At 35.8% G+C, this 18,743-nt stretch overlaps 2 protein-coding genes across 3 annotated transcripts in view; both read left to right on the top strand.

Moving 5' to 3' along the window:
* Window positions 1-18,743, top strand: part of LOC127875967 (flap endonuclease GEN homolog 1-like) — a 143,981-nt gene that overhangs the window by 12,249 nt on the left and 112,989 nt on the right. For both annotated transcript variants that reach the window (XR_008047532.1, XM_052420754.1), the window contains exons 5-9: window positions 1,369-1,455; window positions 3,344-3,534; window positions 9,747-9,847; window positions 12,000-12,184; window positions 16,235-16,446. Coding sequence is in view for 1 of the 2 variants with exons in the window: in XM_052420754.1 (XP_052276714.1) it covers window positions 1,369-1,455; window positions 3,344-3,534; window positions 9,747-9,847; window positions 12,000-12,184; window positions 16,235-16,446 (776 nt within the window). In the remaining variant the exon portion in view is untranslated. The remainder of the gene's footprint in view (window positions 1-1,368; window positions 1,456-3,343; window positions 3,535-9,746; window positions 9,848-11,999; window positions 12,185-16,234; window positions 16,447-18,743) is intronic.
* LOC127875964 (uncharacterized) overlaps window positions 1-18,743 on the top strand; it is a 107,533-nt gene that overhangs the window by 33,956 nt on the left and 54,834 nt on the right. The window lies entirely within an intron of this gene.

The raw sequence follows: 18,743 nt of genomic DNA, 5'->3' as shown, positions 1-18,743 counted from the left end.
TTTTTGCTCTCTAATAAGTGGTTTATGTACAATAACTTTAGTTTGCATTAACCAACCTTTACAAAACTTTATGTATAGTTAGTTTAGTCAAGGCCACTTTAAATAGAGGGATGATTTTGACTTAATTAATTTAGTTTAATTGGAAGAATTGTGCTTTAAGAATGTGCCATGGTTGCTTGCAACATGCAGACTTAGCTTTAAATTGCATTTTGGCCTGTCAGAGCAATATCAAAATTTTACTTAAAATGTAAATCTGTTTCTGCTCAAAACTTGAGTTAGCATGGAGGTATTACATTTACATTTTGTGTGTAAAAACGATTTTTAGCTGATTTTGCTTCATATTTCCACAAGTATTTCAATCACACTAGATTAGTACGTTAAACATTGAAGACCTGGTTTCATGGCATTGATTTTTTAGCGAGGCTGTTTTCGGAGAAAACCCATGTCATAGCCAGCTCGTCGTCCGACATCCGCCATTCGCCGTAGGCGTCGTGCTAAAACCTTAACATTGGCCATAACTTTTTAGCTCAGTAAATCATTTGGCACATTTGTTCACCATCATTGGACTGTGTGTCCCGCAAAAGAATTACATTGATATCTCTAAGGTGAAAGTCACACTTTAAGTTCAAAGGTAAAAAATGGCCATAAATGAGCTTGTCCGGGCCATAACTATGTTGTTCATTGTGAGATTTTAAAATCATTTGGCACATTTGTTCACCATCATTGGCCGGTGTGTCGCACGAAAGAATTACGTCCTTATCTCCATGGTCACGGTCACACTTTGAGTTCAAAGGTCAAAAATGGCCATAAATGAGCTTGTCCGAGCCATAAATATGTCATTCATTGTGAGATTTTAAAATTACTTGGTACATTTGTTCACAATTATTGGACAATGTGTCATTCAAAAGAATTACATCAATATCTCCAAGGTCAAGGTCACACTTGGAGTTCAAAAGTGAAAAATGGTCATAAATGAGCTTGTCCAGGCCATAACTACTAGTATGTCATTCATTGTGAGATTTTAAAATGTACATTAACTTTGTTCACAGTCATTGGACGGAGTGTCATGCAAAAGAATTCAAGAGTTTAAAGGTCAAAATGGCCATAAATAATAATGGCATAATAATTCTTAAAAATCACCATAAATCATATTCTCTTGTTTTGTGAAGACAGCATGCAAAATAGTCTGTGTCAATGCGGCACATGGGGGTATACGTCATGTCTGTGACAAAGCTCTAGTTATTTATGTTTTTGCTTCAGTACTATGAAAAAGGAAATCTTCATTTTGGTCATATATCAACTTGTATCAACTTGTTTGCAGTAAAAGGTAACCTGTCTGCAACTAATTATTCTAACAAATTATTTCAGCTGGTAAATGGTTGCTTCACAGAGGATGGTGACTTTTTCTTGTATGGGGGTAAAACCCTGTACAAAAATATACAGAAAAATGGGAAGGTAAGCAGGGCTTACTTTAGATTGATTAGATTTAATAGGTCTGGTTTTTTTTTAGCTCACCTGTCACGAAGTGACATGGTAAGCTTATGTGACCGTGTGATGTCCGGCGTCCGTTGTGCATGCTTGTGTGCGTGTGTCAGTGTGTCCATCAACAATTTGTTTGTGTAGACAGTAGAGGTCACAGTTTTCATCCAATCCTTATGAAATTTGCAATTTGGTCAGAATGTTTATCTTGATGAAATCTGGGTTGGGATTGTAATTGGGTTATCTGGGGGTCAAAAACTAGGTCACTAGGTCAAATAATAGAAAAACCTTGTGTAGACAATAGAGGTCACAGTTTTCATCCAATCTTTATGAAATTTGCAATTTGGTCAGAATGTTTATCTTGATGAAATCTGGGTTGGGATTGTATTTGGGTCATCTGGGGTCAAAAACTAGGTCAATATGTCAAATAATAGAGAAACCTTGTGTAGACAATATGAAATTTGGTCAGAATGTTTATCTTGATGAAATCTGGGTTGGGATTGTAATTGGGTTATCTGGGGGTCAAAAACTAGGTCACTAGGTCAAATAATAGAAAAACCTTGTGTAGACAATAGAGGTCACAGTTTTCATCCAATCTTTATGAAATTTGCAATTTGGTCAGAATGTTTATCTTGATGAAATCTGGGTTGGGATTGTATTTGGGTCATCTGGGGTCAAAAACTAGGTCAATATGTCAAATAATAGAGAAACATTGTGTAGACAATATGAAATTTGGTCAGAATGTTTATCTTGATGAAATCTGGGTTGGGATTTTTTATTTGGGTAATCTGGGGTCAAAAACGAGGTCACTAGGTCATATAATAGAAAAACCTTGTGTAGACAATAGAGGTTATAGTTTTAATCTGATCTGTCTGTCATTCATTGTGTGTCCCAAAACTTACACCTTGGTTAAAGTTTTGCAATAACTTTTGCAGTATTGAAGATAGCAACTTGATATTAGGCATACATGTGTAAATAACTCGTGGAGCTGCACATTTTGAGTGGTGAAAGGTCAAGTTCAAATATATGGCTTCAAAGCGGCGCAATAGGGGGCATTGTGTTTTTGACAAACACATCTCTTGTTAATCTTGAAAAACAAACCTAGAGGTCACAGTATTCATCACGTCTTAATGAAATTTTGTCTGAATTTATTAATTAATGAAATCTGGCTCGGGATTGTATATGGGTCTGATAGAATTTAAGTTGATGTAGCAAGGTTAGTCAGGTGAGTGATTCAGGGCCATCTTGGCCCTCTTGTTCATTTATTGTATACATAAAAGTATTGAAATTTTAATTTTTACCAACCAGGTTTTGACCAGGTGAAAATGCTGGTTCATAGATTGCAGTTTGGCAGGCTTTAGCTTTAACATATAGTTTAAGGTCAATAACTTACGGTTGCATGGACCAATCTTTATAACATTTTGGATGTTGTATGCGTGCATGAACACCTTGATTTGGGTTTTATTTGGGTCATGTAGGTTCAAGGTCACTCTTATTTAAAAAAAAATCAGTTTCATCTTATGATTTGATGGGGATATTGCACTGCAATCAATGATTGTGTTTTTAGCTGACACGAAGACCCTGCTTTGGATTGCATTTTGGGCCAGTCAGTCAAGGTCAATATAATTAAAAAAGAATAACAGCAAACAAATGGTTTTCTGCAAACCTGGCTGAGGATTGCATATCTAACATTTAGGTAAAGGTCAACGTAACTGGTCTCCGAAAACCGAGCAATTGGTTTCTGATGAATAACTTAAGAAAATTATATGTAATACTATCAAAGCAGGAGAATAGTTGAGCAAGCCGTCTTGAGACAGCTCTTGTTTATAAACTCAGCAATTGATGATGTCATGTTGTATTTCAGACCTACATGGCCGACAAGTATACAGATGTTTCCATAGATAATAAGCTGGGGCTGGGTCAGAACGACCTTCTGGCCCTTGGCCTCCTGCTCGGCTGTGACTATGACAAGGAGGGGGTCAGGGGCGTGGGAACTAAGAAGGGGCTGGATTTGGTGAAGCACTTCAAGGACAAAGGGCTAGATGCCCTAGACAGGTAAAGCTAGTTAATATTAACATGACACTGACGTGAATGCTTTGAATACTGTAGATTAATTTACTTGAATTTACATGATATTGCATGAATGCTTGAAATTAGGCGTATTTATAGGATCAAAATTTTGTACGTTTTCTGTTTAATGTAAGACTTTGGATAACATTTTCATTAATTTTTATGCTCCCCCCAAAAAAATTTTGGGGGGAGCATATAGTTGCCGCTTCGTCTTTCCGTCCGTCCGTCTGTGTGTCTGTCCGTTCAATTTTTGTCCGGGCTATTTTTAAAGCAACTAATGACCGGAATTCAATAAAACTTTATGGGAAGTGTCACTACCAAGAGTAGATGTGCATATTATCAGCCGGTTCTGGTCAGATGATTTTTCACAGAGTTATGGCCCTTTGAAATTTTCCATTAGCTGTACATATAGTGCAATTCTTGTCCGGGCTATTTCTCAGCAACTAATGACCGGAATTCAATTAAACTTTATGGGAAGCTTCACTACCAAGAGGAGATGTGCATATTATCAGTGGGTTCTGGTCGGATGATTTTCACAGAGTTATGGCTTTTTTGAAATTTTCCATTAACTGTACATATAGTGAAAATTCTTGTCCAGGCTATTTCTCAGCAACTAATGACCGGAATTCAATGAAACTTTATGGGAAGCTTCACTATCAAGAGGAGATGTGCATATTATCAGCCGGTTCTGGTCGGATGATATTTAACTGAGTTATGGCCCTTTGAAATTTTCCATTAACTGTACATATATAGTGTTTTTTCCAGGAGGGCAAAGGGGCATGGCGCATTCCTTTCAAAAAGGGCATTTTAACGCGCAGTTAGGCAAAAAAAGGGCAAAAACGTTCCGTGAATACCTGCTTTTAGGAGAAACATTTAATCAGAGGCAGGTGTGCGAAACAAAAAAATATAAACACGCAGATTTAATGGTAATTGATGTATTTAACTTACTTTAATTAATATTATTTAATATATATACCTTGCAAGTTCCATGCTGTTTCAAACTTTCAGTAAACTGTACAGCACAACAAACATAATAAAGCAATATATGCATATGAATCTGATTATAAACAGATCCACTAACATATAAGTGAAACCATGTTTGTCTTATCCCGTTTTCTAATGATAATATTGTCAGATTTTTAACTTTGCAAGTAAACTGACCCTAACGATTTGCAAACACTCGTTTCCGTGGCAATCATCTACTGAGTAGATTACTAATAAATATGTTGTTGGTATCGAAAACGTTTTGTGCATCGTGGATTATCATAGGCATTTTATTAATCCCGTCTAAATGTATGATCTCCATTGTTTATTCGATCGTTATTTGCCATTTTTGCCGATAGGCACAATTAATTTTCTGTATAGTCCGCCATCTTGTAAAGTTGTTAAAATGATGTAAGCGACAGTTGTGCATAGCAACGTAAATTCGTATACGTCCGCCTTATTCTCGATTCGCTTTTTGATTAATTAGTATTCGTTACAGTTATTGTTTCAATAATAAATTATCTTAAAGACGATAACAACCAAGATAAAACTTTTTTCAAACAATTATTATGCCTAAAAATAAATGTTTTGATATAACTGAATAATGCATGAAATGCATAAGTTTAACATGATAACATCGAGGTTTTCATTACAAGTCTCCGAAATAACTGTCCAAGATTTTATCGTGGTGGAGTACACATTACGGGGTGTGTGTGCTTGTTACAACAAAGCCACTGACATTATCGATTGATATTGACACTGGGTTATTCACGCATGACTAATTCACCACCGCGGGAATCTTCGCTGCCTTAGGGCCATACTCGGATACATTCGGCTTAGAAGTATGGTCAAGCGGCAATAAAGATGTTATCAATAAGGGCGCATGGCGGCTTTTAAGAGGACGGAAAACAATGGATGCTCATGAAAGGGCAGGGCGGCGGCCTTTGGAAAGGGCAGCGTGGCGCTAAATGGTTTGAAAGGGGCAGCGTGGCGCGGCAAAAAAAGGGCATGGCGCCGCGCCACGCTAAAACGGCCTGGAAAAAACACTAAAATAGTGCAATTCTTGTCCGGGCTATTTCTCAGCAACTATTGACCGGAATTCAATGAAACTTTATGGGAAGCTTCACTACCAAGAGGAGATGTGCATATTATCAGCCGGTTCTGGTCGGATGATTTTTCACAGAGTTATGGCCCTTTGAAATTTTCCATTAACTGTACATATAGTGCAATTGACCAGTCGCCAACTCCGCCCACATTTTGTCGATCAGCCAATCAGATATCGATTTTTCACACACCCCTCAGCAACGCTTATCTGGCCGCCATTTTGTCCGACAAGCAAAGCGTGTCGTTCATATGGAATGGACGTAATTTTTAAGAGTTTACACAAATTTTATATCAAATGCATGATCATTACTGTTCGATCATTATTCAATATTGTAGGTGCTATACATACTTTATAAAAGGTTATTATTTTATCTTTATTTATTGAACATATGAACGAGTAATGAGAGAACAAACCCAATAAATAGTTTAACCACACCGTGTGTTCTATAAAAACGTGTTATACCGTTTGATGCACAATATTATTAAGCAGTTTGGGCAACATAATAATTGCCACACGTTCTAATTAATCTCAGCGTAATTGTCGATGATTAATAAATGACAGTATGTTGCGTGGATCTCAGAATGAAGGAACATTAAGGCATTGTTAGGTACTGTACACTAGAAAAGAAAACTATTTAATTACTTAAATGATTTCCAATTATATATTTATTTTCAGTGGATCATAAACAAGGGAAATCTTTATAAATTGTTAACTTAAATATTGTTTTAACTAAAGTAAAAACAACAAAAAGGTGATTTCAACGCGGCTTAGCCAGCTTAAAGCGACTTCAAGTGTAAAATGTACGGCTTATAATACAATAACAACAACAACATTTATAATACAACATATATTGATACGGGGAGAAATGTGAAAATTGCAATTAACATATAAGGGCCATCTTGTTATAAATAAAGACATGCATAATATGCTAAATGTATTCAATTCAAATGTTCGTGAACAGCAACGTAATACCAACATTTCATTTTTCGATAGTGACATGTAACAGGTTCGCATTAAAAATGCATATTAGACTATCTGTTTATGAAACCACGAAATAAGGCCTGTATTAAATTATGGTTACAATCAAAATTTAATTTATATCTTAATAAAAAAATCGGTGTCTTTTTAAAAGTAACACAATAAAACAAAGATCTAAACATTTTTAATAAACAAAAACCCCATCATGATATGGATGTGTCATTTGCATTTAATAAAAATATTTTCAAAATTATATATGAATAGCCACCGGATTCACTGTCAGACGATTTAATACAAGTTCAAAATCAATATAAAATGAATGCTCATTTTTACAACGGATTTTCATCAACTCCCTATATTATGTATAAGAAACGTTTTTGATAGTCAGTCTGCCGTTAACTTATTTATTTTGATTACGCCATTTTTCTCTAAAGCATTTATGATTGTATTAAAGTTTTACAAAGCAGTTTAGTTTACTGTGCGGCTTTAATAATTTATATTATAGAAAAGAGCATGATACATCGTTACAAATATAGTATTTCGCTCACGTAATCCTCTATAATTGCGATCTGCTTGTCGGAGTTTTCTTATCACTAGACCACGTGACTATGTGGGCGGAGCGATCGATAATTTGGCGACTGGTCAATTCTTGTCTGGGCTATTTCTAAGCAACTTATGACCGGAATTCAATTAAACTTTATGGGAAGCTTCACTACCAAGAGGAGATGTGCATATTATCAGCGTTTTCTGGTCGGATGATTTTTCACAGAGCAGGGCCCTCAATCTATCAAATCTGCGGCCGAATTTCGGCAGCAGTCCCCCACCTGAAAAGTATACTTTTTTCCCCTTTTGGAGGGACAAATTCCCCCTGAAATAATTTTTTTTTTATTTTTTTAATAAGATGTGTCTCATGATTATTATATCTCATGTTTATTTCAATTTAATCTTGTCAAACATACTAAATTAAGAAAAATGAAATGAATATAGTGCAAACATGTACAAATGTAATAATGAGAGAGTAAGAAAAAAAATCCCCCCAAAAGCGAAACGCCACGAAAATTCCCCCTCATGAGGGTAGCGACTCGCTTTCCCTAAAATGGGTTGAGGGCCCTGCAGAGTTATGGCTTTTTTGAAGTTTTCCATTAACTGTACACAGTGCTCCAGCTAGGCCTTAATCGAAGGGCGCCGCGCCCTGCCCTCCCGAACCTCCGCCCTGCCCTCCCGAACCTCCGCCCTGCCCCCCCCCCCCCCCAAAAAAAAAAAAAAAAAAAAAAAATTTTTTTTTTTTTTTTTTTTTTTTTTTACATATGATAATTCATAAATCTCTTATTACATTGTAATTAGTTTAATCTTCATTGTAGACATTATATTTGAATGGTTTAGTAATAATGGGAATAATACAATTATTTATAACATATAAATTAACATGCAATAGAAAGCATTCCAGAAACACCCGCGCGCTCGAACGTGTCCTTTTCACAAAATACTGCGCGTCGAAAGTGCCCTTTTCACAAAATACTGCGCGTCGAAAGTGCCCTTTTGACAAAAAAGCCACCCTGCCCTTTTCAAATTCTAGCTGGAGCACTGCTGTACATATAGTGAAAATTCTAGTCTATTTCTCAGCAACTAATGACTGGAATTCAATGAAACTTTATGGGAAGCTTCACTACCAAAAGGAGATGTGCATATTATCAGCATGTTCTGGTCGGATGATTTTTCACAGAGTTATGGCCCTTTGAAATTTTCCATTGTACATATAGTGCAATTCTTGTCCGTGCTATTTCTCAGCAACTTATTACGGTAATTCAATGAAACTTTATGGGAAGCTTTACTACCAACAGGAGATGTGCATATTATCAGCCGGTTATGGTCGGATGATTTTTCGCAGAGTTATGGCCCTTTGAAATTTTCTATAAACTGTAAATATAGTGCAATTCTTGTCCGGGCTATTTCTCCCCAACTACTGACTGGACTTCAATGAAGCTTTATGGGAAGCTTAACTACCTTAAGGAGATGAGCATGTTATTAGTGGGTTCTGGTTAGATGATTTATTTAGAGAGTTATGGCCCTTTGAAATTTTTAAGTTGCTATACCATCCATCGTATTATTTTGTCCAAAGTTATGCCCCTTAAGACGTTTCCTTTTATCTGAATATATAGTGCAATATTGTGACAAAAAAACTCTTTGGGGAGCATCACCTGTCTCCGACGGTTTCTTGTTTGATTTTGTGGTTGATCAGACTCGTTGAAATCCACACAAAAATTGTGTCTGACAAATAATATTCGATTTACACCATATTGAATAGCTATTATGATGCATATATTGCTGTTTTTAAATTGTACTAAACTTGGGTAAAAAAGATACAAGTATAAACCGCTAACTTACTATCATTTTTTATGCCCTCGGATCAATGATCGGGGGTATATTGTTTTTGGCCTGTCATTCTGTCTATCATTCTGTCCCAAAACTTTACTGTACAGTTAAGTTTTGCAATAACATTTGAAATATTGAACATAGCAACTTGATATTTGGCATGCATGTGTATCTCATGGAGCTGCACATTTTGAGTGGTGAAAGGTCAAGGTCAAGGTCATCCTTTAAAGGTCAAGGTCATCCTTCAAGGTCAAACGTCATATAGGGGGACATTGTATTTCACAAACACATCTTGTTTAGGGCCTGTATTCACAAAAGGTTCTGAGAATAACTTCAATAAGAAGAATAAAAATACTAACGACAACTGCATGTGCATTCTCTGAAGTACAGAACCATGACATGTATGCTATAAATCTTCTAAGTAGAGAATTATAATTTGCTAGTTCCAGCAAAAACATGTCAATGTCTTTCAGATGAAACTGATTCTAAGCAATATTAGTTGTTTATTGATTTTATACAAGTTTATGATGTTGATCACAGAATTTGCTGGACATTGGCTTGAAAGAGATGAATGATGAAGTTTTCACCTTGTCATATAAAACAAAGGTCATGGTAGAGATCCATTGTTAGGTTGTATGTCATAGGCCATAACACATTTGCCTCAGAGAAACATATTATTTCTAAATTGCAGTATGAATCAGCGTAAACTTTAAATTTTAAATATTGTTTCTTGTATTAAATGCCTGCAATTTCACAGGTTGAAAGGCTGGGCAGCGAACAAGACACTTGATGAGCTTGAACAGAGACTAGCAACCCCTGTGAAAGCCAACTCCCACTGCACATTGTGTTCCCACCTGGGTAACATCATATGAGCCTGGGTTTCAGGCATGTGTGTAAAGTGTGTTATCCCACTTTTACAGAGAATTCGGTTGATTAAAGCCCCGTTGATTAAATTTCTGCTATAAACCACTGGACGAAATGAATCCTGCGAAATTATCCATTTTAACCTATTTTGTTGAAATAAAAAGGTTTACTGAATAAAAAGTGGGATAAATAGAATAATATATTAGTGTTGATTATAGATCAGGTCTATCATGCTCTGCATGAAAACGAAAAAGCACTTGCCAAGGCTCGTGCTTTTTGTTTTCTAAAGCCTTGCATGATAAACCTGATCTATAATCAACACTGACCTATTATTCTCTATGTTGCTCTTTGCACATGCTAATCACAGACGACACTTTTCGCTTTTATGAAATATTTTCATTTAAAGGATGTCTCTTTAAAAAAAAATCAGTGTAGGTGGAAAGGTTTGTCACTGATTAGCCTGGGCAGACTGCACTGGCTAATATGGGACAACACTTAAAGCACATGCATTAAACCTAGTTTTCCAAGATTGCAGCTCATATTTATGCCCCCCTTCGAAGAGAGGGGGAATATTGTTTTGCACATGTCGGTCGGTCCGTCGGTCTGTCCGTCCACTGAATGGTTTCTTGATGATAACTCAAGAACGCTTACTCCTAGGATCATGAAACTTCATAGGTACATTGATCATGACTTGCAGATGACCCCGATAGATTTTCAGGTTACTAGGTCAAAGGTCAAGGTCACAGTGACTCAACACAGAAAAATGGTTTCCGGATGATAACTCAAGAACGCTTACGTCTAGGATCATGAAACTTCATAGGTACATTGAAACTTCATAGGTACATTGATAATGACTTGCAGATGACACCTATTGATTTTCAGGTCACTAGGTCAAAGGTCAAGGTCAGGGTGACTCAAACCAGTAAAATAGTTTTCTGATGATTACTCAAGAATGCTTACGCCTAGGATCATGAAACTTCATAGGTACATTGATCATGACTCGCAGATGACCCCTATTGATTTCAGGTCACTAGGTCAAAGGTCAAGGTCACAGTGACTCGAACCAGTAAAATGGTTTCCGGATGATAACTCAACAATACTTAAGCCTAGGATCATGAAACTTCATAGGTACATTAATCATGACTAGCAGATGACCCCTATAGATTTTCAGGTCAGTAGGTCAAAGGTCAAGGTCATGGTGACTCGAACCAGTAAAATGGTGTCCGGAGGATAACTCAAGAACGCTTACGCTTAGGATCATGAACTAAAATAGGTACATTGATCATGACTGGCAGATGACCCCTATTGACTTTCAGGTCACTAGGTCAAAGGTCAAGGTCACAGTGACAAAAAACGTATTCACACAATGGCTGCCACTACAACTAACAGCCCATAGGGGGGGCATGCATGTTTTACAAACAGCCCTTGTTTGTATAGAATTGATGCTACCAGATCGGTCAATCATAGCTTAATTTACTAAACGTTAATTAACTATTTCTTGTGAATATTATGTGGTTATCAGTTGAAACTTTTGAGCCGTTGTGTACAAAATTAGCTTCAAGCATATGCATAAAGGAACTCCCAGTTTTGCCCATGCAGTCCACACAGGCTATTCTTTGCCAACACTTTTTCACTTTAATGGAATTGTTCATACGCTATAAACATCACATGACATCAATGTGTACAGAGGTGTCAGATCTAAAGTCCTGTATGAAAAGGAGCTCAATTATGGCTACACACCTTATGTTATGAAAAGGAATGAAATGAGTGTGTTTATATATCAATGTAAAACAAATGCTTTACAACTGCATTGCATATTTTGGTTCCTAATATTTATACACTTATACATGATAAAGTTCTAGTAAAGATTATGAAAACTCAGTATGAAAATTGAATTAAAGAATTAAGAATAAGTTTTGTTTGTTATTTCATTAAAATTAATTTTGAATAAAACAAAAAAGTTATTAAGATGTAAATTTATGCTAAATTTAAATAATTTTATAAATTAAATGCCTTGTAGGCATTGAAATAAACTGATAATTAAATGCATGTTTTAAATTAAAATATATTAATTAAATACCTTAACTAGTAAGGAGGAGCTAATTACACATATGGTACCATTATTTATTTTGTATGTGCACACCAGGCAAATCCACGTCTCACACGAGACTGGGTTGCACCGTCTGCGAGACAGATACCGGGTGTCAGCCAGGCTCCAAGCTGTGTCCATGTCAAGCATGCTTGAACAAGCTTATCGAACATGAAAATAAGTTGGAGCTAACGATAAGGAGAAAGGCCCTGGATATGAAACCAGCTTTCCCGAACATGAAAGTAACTTTTATGAAAGAATGTTTTCAGAAAGACTCTTATGAACATTAGTTTTTAGCTCAACTAAACACATGCAGAGCTTTTAGGATACCAATTAGGTCCATCTTCCATTAGGACATGAGGTGCTTGTGTTTAATTTTTCTTCAAACAGCTTCTCCTCCTTTACCCCTTAAAAGATTTTAACACAATTTCACAGGAACTCTGAAAAAGTTGTTCAAATCATTCCAGTCCATTGCATATGTAGGTCACCATAGTTGTAAATAGATTTTAAAAGTGGAAATGTTAAAAATCTTCATCTCCGGAACTGCAAGAAACAGGGGCTTCATAATTGGTGTGTAACATTGTGAAGTGTTTTTCTAAAAAGATTGTCCAAGTCACGCCCCTGGGGTCAAAACTTGCCTCGCCTAAGGGTTTGCATGATTAATGTATACTTATATATTAAAATAAGTTTATAAATCTTCTTTTCTATATTTGGATTGTAACATCACTTAGTGGTCCTCCACCTACCGGGAGTTTTTCAAATAATGCCCATCCTTTAAAAAGTGGTCAAGCCAAATTTGGTTTCATGGTTTTAAATAGAGTTATGTGATAAATAACTTTCAACAAGACGTCTGAACACTCAAGAGGTTTAATCAACTGTGAGTAACATCATCTAGCAATCCTCTACACAAATTGTTCAAATCATTGCCCTGTGGTAAAAAATGGTCATATCCCAGGGTCACAAGATTTATATAGACTACATGGTATATAGTTGAATGATAAAAAACTATGAAACAAAAACTAATTGTCAAGCAGTTTTATAGCAGAGTATTATACTTTACAATATCAAGTCCAAGTTTGAGTCTGAGTCACATGTGTCCCAAAACTAGGTCTCCATGTCAAATTTTATCAAAGCTACTCTTGAAGCCTGATTAATATTATAATTATGCCCCCCTTCGAAGAAGAGGGGTTATATTGTTTTGCACATGTCGGTCGGTCCGTCGGTCCGTCCACCAGATGGTGAACACTCTAGAGGCCACATTTCTTGTCTGATCTTCATGAAACTTGGTCAGGAGATTTGTCCCAATGATACCTAGTTCGAGTTCGAAACTGGGTCATGCTGGGTCAAAAATTAGGTCACTAGGTAAAAAAAAACAGAAACCTTGTTAACACTGTAGAAGTGACATTTCATGCCAAATCTTCATGTAACTTTGTCAAAATGTTTGTCTTAATGATATGTTGGTTGAGTTCAAAAGTGTTTCCGGTCCGTTGAAAAACATGGCCGTCAGTGGGCAGGACAGTTTTCCTTATTTGGCTATAGAGAAACCTTATAAACGCTCTAGAGGCCACATTTCTTGTCTGATCTTCATCAAACTTGAACAGAAGATTTGTCCCAATGATACCTTGATCGAGTTCGAAACTGGGTCATGCTGGGTAAAAAACTAGGTCACTAGGTAAAAAAAAGAGAAAAACCTTGTAAACACTGTCGAAGTCACATTTCATGCCCAACCTTCATGTAACTTTGTCAAAATGTTTTTCTTAATGATATGTTGGTTTAGATAAAAAATGGTTCCGGTCCATTAAAAAACATGTCAACCAGTTTTCCTTATTTGGCTATAGAGAAACTTTTTAAACACTCTAGAGGCCACATTTATTGTCCGATCTTCATAAAACTTGGTCAGAAAATTTGCCCCAATGATACCTCGATCGAGTTTTAAACTGGGTCATGCTGGGTAAAAAAATAGGTCACTAGGTCAAAAAAAAGAAAAACCTTGTAAACATTGTTGAAGTCACATTTCATGCCCAATGTTCATGTTACTTTGTCAAAATAATTGTCTTGATGATATGTTAGTTGAGTTCAAAAGTGATTCTGGTCTGTTGAAAAACATTGCCGCCAGTGGGCGGGGCAGTATTCCTCATTTGGCTATAGAGAAATCTTGTAAACACTCTAGAGGCAACATTTCTAGGTCCAAATCTTACAAAAAACTTGTAACCACATGTAGAATTAGCATTACTTGCAAATGTTTGCATTGCAAAAAACCCATGCAAATGGACAGTACTCAATCAGAATTAATCATATGCTCACACTGCAAAAGTAAACAGAAGAGAACCAATCTAATATGCTGTAGAGTACTGAATTTACAACTACCGGTAAGCAATGAACAAAGCTTTGTAAAAAAAGGTGAGTGAACTAGGTCCATCTTTGCCCTCTTGTTTCTTATTTTAGCTCAACTGAGTTCACAAATGGTTATGGTTCTTCGAAAAATATGGCCAACAGGGAGCAGGGCATTTTTCTTTATATGGCTATAGTAAAACTTTGTTTACACTCTAGAGGACACATTTTAGTCAGTCTAGTTCTATCTTACTGATACATAGTCAGAATTTTTTTTCTAATGATTTCTGGGCTGAGTTCGAAAATAGTCCCTGTCCATTGAAAAACCTGGCCCCCAAGGGGGCTGGGTTTTTTTCCTTATAAGGCTATAGTAAACCTTGTACACACTCTAGTTGATATTTTGGCTAAGTTTGAAAATGGTTACAGAAACATCTCAAAAGATGCTGAGATCATTTCAGTGCCCAAAGTCTCAGATGATTTATGACATATAGAGTACTCAAACATGAAGCGTTTTAGAGACTCTTTTGTGATTTTGTCATTTATTTATTTTACTGAAGCATAAACAAAGAAAATATGTTGCTTTTGGTGGTTGCCTGAATAATTATTTTACTTGAATCACAAAAAAGTGTCCTTTTACTAGGGATGCAAGAGGTTAACCGGTTAACCTACCGGAACGACTAGTTAACTGGTTACATTTTCAGGGAAAGGTTAACCTGAAAAAAACATGAACATGAATTTTCATTTTACGTTTTGCGTGCGACTGACTGCCCACTTGCGCTGGAAACTAGTTAGAACAACATGCCGCACCATGGACGGTTATAAATAACATGTCAACAAACAAAGTAATAAAGCAAAAAATCAGTACCTTTGTGGTTACAACAAGGAGTATGTTTTGATAATTGGCGCTATTATTTGGGTTTTTTTACACGCAAAAATTTAACTAGCGAACTGTGGGGCGTGTGGGCAATTAGCAAAGGCGTTATTGACACGTTTATCTAAATGCGATAAAAATCAGTAAAAACATTGGACGACTTATAATGATATTTTGTTAACAAATATCCAACACTTGCTCGCGAAAATAAATTGTTTATTAGTAACATTTTCAACATGAAATGCATTTGTAGTTAAAAACTTGTCGAGTTGATGTCGTTTTTGTTTTATCAGAAATTAATATTATGATCAGTTATTTAATTTTTAAAACTAATTTAATTAATAAATATTAATAAAAAGTTATTTATAGAAAATAAAGTTATCAGGGCGAGTGTTTTTGAAATCTTGTTACCGATGCTTGCAACAGAATCAGCCACAAGCTACTGGACAAAGTCATTTTCTTGACCAAACGAACACTGTTGTATGCATGTTCTGCATATACATGTATGTTTTTTAATTTGCTTGAACTGTGAGACAGTTTTGCACCTGCATAACAATTATTTTAAAACATTTTAATAGTAAGTTAATTTAGATTAAGAAATTAAAACAATATAAACAAGCACAATATTGTGAGTGATACGCCTGGAACGTAATATAAGCGGCCCAACAAAAAAATAATTAATGACTCGTAAAAATGCACATTGTGTAGGTGTTATTACTTTCAACTTATATGCTTAAACGCAGGAAAAATACATACATTACAAAGCGTACATTTACAAAACTATTTCAATAAATGTTAGAATAAATTGTTGTTAAGAAAATGATATGTTATCAACGCAAGCAATTACTTTCTTTTCTACAGAGTACATGTACGAGCTGTATGACATGTTTAACGTATACATAAACATTTTTTCTACTAAAGGTTTTTGGTCAAACGGTTAACCGGTTAATGTTTTTTGTAACCTTGCATCTCTACTTTTTACCTGTGGTGATGCCACTTATGAAAACATTATTATTATGTATAACGTTTTGTGAACTGACTTGGATATTTTACCAAAAGCATCAAATATTTTCACTGATTTTTTTTCCAGATTGTTCAAGAGTTTACAATGGGGACCCGCACATGCATGGTAACATCAAGTGCCTTGGAACTTTCCAACGTACACTTTGAAAACCTGATAAAATGCCTTAATTCCACCTTGAGATGGGACAGAGCTGAAGCCCTTAAAAATATTGTCCCATTTTTAATTCAATACGAAATGCACAGGAATGGCAATGAAGGGAAGATGTTTTCACCAACCAGGTAAAACTCTCCAATGTTAGCCTAATACTTTGGAGCCCTATTTGCATTAATAACATGCTTGCTTGAATTGTGCATTTTCTGAAAATATAGAATTTATTGATAAAAGAATATACAACATAAGTGAATGATGTAAGATTTGATTTTTTTTTCTGTTTATTGAAAATGTTACAAAATTTTATTTTTAGCTCATCTATTTTTTTTAAAAACAAAATGAGCTATTGGCAACACCTTGGCATCGGCGTCCGGTTAAGTTTTGCGTTTAGGTCCACTTTTCTCATAAAGTATCAATGCTATTGCATTCAAACATGGCGCACTTACTAACTATCATGAGGGGACTGGGCAGGCAAAGTTAGATAACTCTGGCTTGCATTTTTTGTGTGTTTAGGTCCACTTTTTTTCCTAAAGTATCAAAGCTATTGCTTTCATACTTGCAACACTTACTAACTATCGTAAGGGGACTGTGCATGCAAAGTTATGTAACTCTGACTGGCTTTTTGACGGAATTATGGGCCCTTTATACTTGAAAATTTTGTTAAGTTTTGTGTTTTGGTCCACTTTACCCCTAAAGTATCATAGATATTGCTTTCATACTTGGAACACACACAGACTATCATAAGGGGACAGTAAAGGACAAGTTGCATAACTTTGGTTGTCATTTTTACGGAATTATGGCCCTTTTTTTACTTAGTAACTTTGAATATATGGTTACATTTTGTATTAAGATCCACTTTACTTCTAAAGTATCAAGGCTATTGCTTTTAAACTTCAAATACTTTCATGCTATCATGAGGGTACTGTACCTGGCAAGTTGAATTTTACCTTGACCTTTGAATGACCTTGACTCTCAAGGTAAAATTATTAAATTTTGCTAAAATTGCCATAACTTCTTTATTTATGATAAGATTCGATTGATTCTTTGACAAAACAACTCTTACCTGACATACCACAATAGACTCCACCCAAACCATCCCCTGAAAATACCCCCCCCCCCCCCCCCCCCCCCGAATACCCCCCTTTTTTTAAAATTAAAGATCATCTAATAAATGACCACCACACCCTCACACTATACCCCCCCCCCCCCCCCACCCCAAAAAAATAATTTTTATGCCCCTGGTAGGGTGGCATATAGCAGTTGAACTGTCCGTCAGTATGTCAGTCAGTCTGTCCGTCCGTCCGAAAAAAAACTTTAATATTAGCCATAACTTTTTCACTTTTGAAGATAGCAACTTGATATTTGGCATGCATGTGTATCTCATGGAGCTGCACATTTTGAGTGGTGAAAGGTCAAAGTCAAGGTCATCCTTCAAGGTCAAATGTCAAATTTATGGTGTCTGTTCATCCAAAAACTTTAACATTGGCCATAACTTTTTCAATATTGAAGATAGAAACTTGATATTTGGCCATTAAACAATTTAAAGCAGCGTTCTCATGAAGCTGCACATTTGAGTGGTGAAAGTTCAAGGTCAAGGTCATCCTTCAAGATCAAGGTCATCCTTCAAGGTCAAAGGTAAAAAAATAATATTTCAAAGCGGCGTTCTCAAAAAGCTGCACATTTTGATAATGGAAGTTCAAGGTCAAGGTCATCAAGGTAAAAGGTAAAAAAAAAATTTAAAAAAAAATCAAAGCGGCGCAAAAGGGGGCATTGTGTTTCTGACAAACACTCTTGTTTTTTTTTTCAAACATCGTTAAAAACACAAATATTTATTTTTATTATTTTATTTTTGAAATACCGTCCAACCATCCCACCCAAGAATCCCCCCCCCCAAATTTTTTTTATTTTTTATTTTTTTTATTTATTTTTTTCATTTTTGGAAGATAATGTAATAAATGACCACACCCCCACACTATACACCCCTGTCCACTCCAACCCTCCCTCCTTTGTGATTGAAATTGAGATAGGTCCCTACACCTTCAAAAAGAAAAATAGATGAGCGGTCTGCACCCGCAAGGCGGTGCTCTTGTTTCTTTCCACAATTGCATCTATTTAAGCCTGTTCCAATACCAAAAGTAATGTTATGTTACTTGAATGCATAAAGATCAATGTAAGGTTAATGTTTATGGGGTATGGGCATTGGTAATTATACATGTATTGTGAATGGCTTATTAGTTTTCAACATGCCTTCCTTCATAGTTAGAACCCACGTTCCTTAAAATACGCTATGCTAATTGATTGAGTGAGGGAGATTAGGCTTGCAAAATGTATTTTGAAAAAATAATTAGACATCTCAATTGTTTCCATGTCTTATTCTGCTGGAAATAAACAAACCTTGCAACTCTGTTTTCAAAACAGTTCCACT

Source organism: Dreissena polymorpha, chromosome 4, assembly GCF_020536995.1.
Source record: "Dreissena polymorpha isolate Duluth1 chromosome 4, UMN_Dpol_1.0, whole genome shotgun sequence".
NCBI lineage: Eukaryota > Metazoa > Mollusca > Bivalvia > Myida > Dreissenidae > Dreissena > Dreissena polymorpha.
The sequence above is the reverse complement of the archived record's forward strand: the minus strand, read 5'-3'. Positions and strand labels throughout refer to the sequence as shown.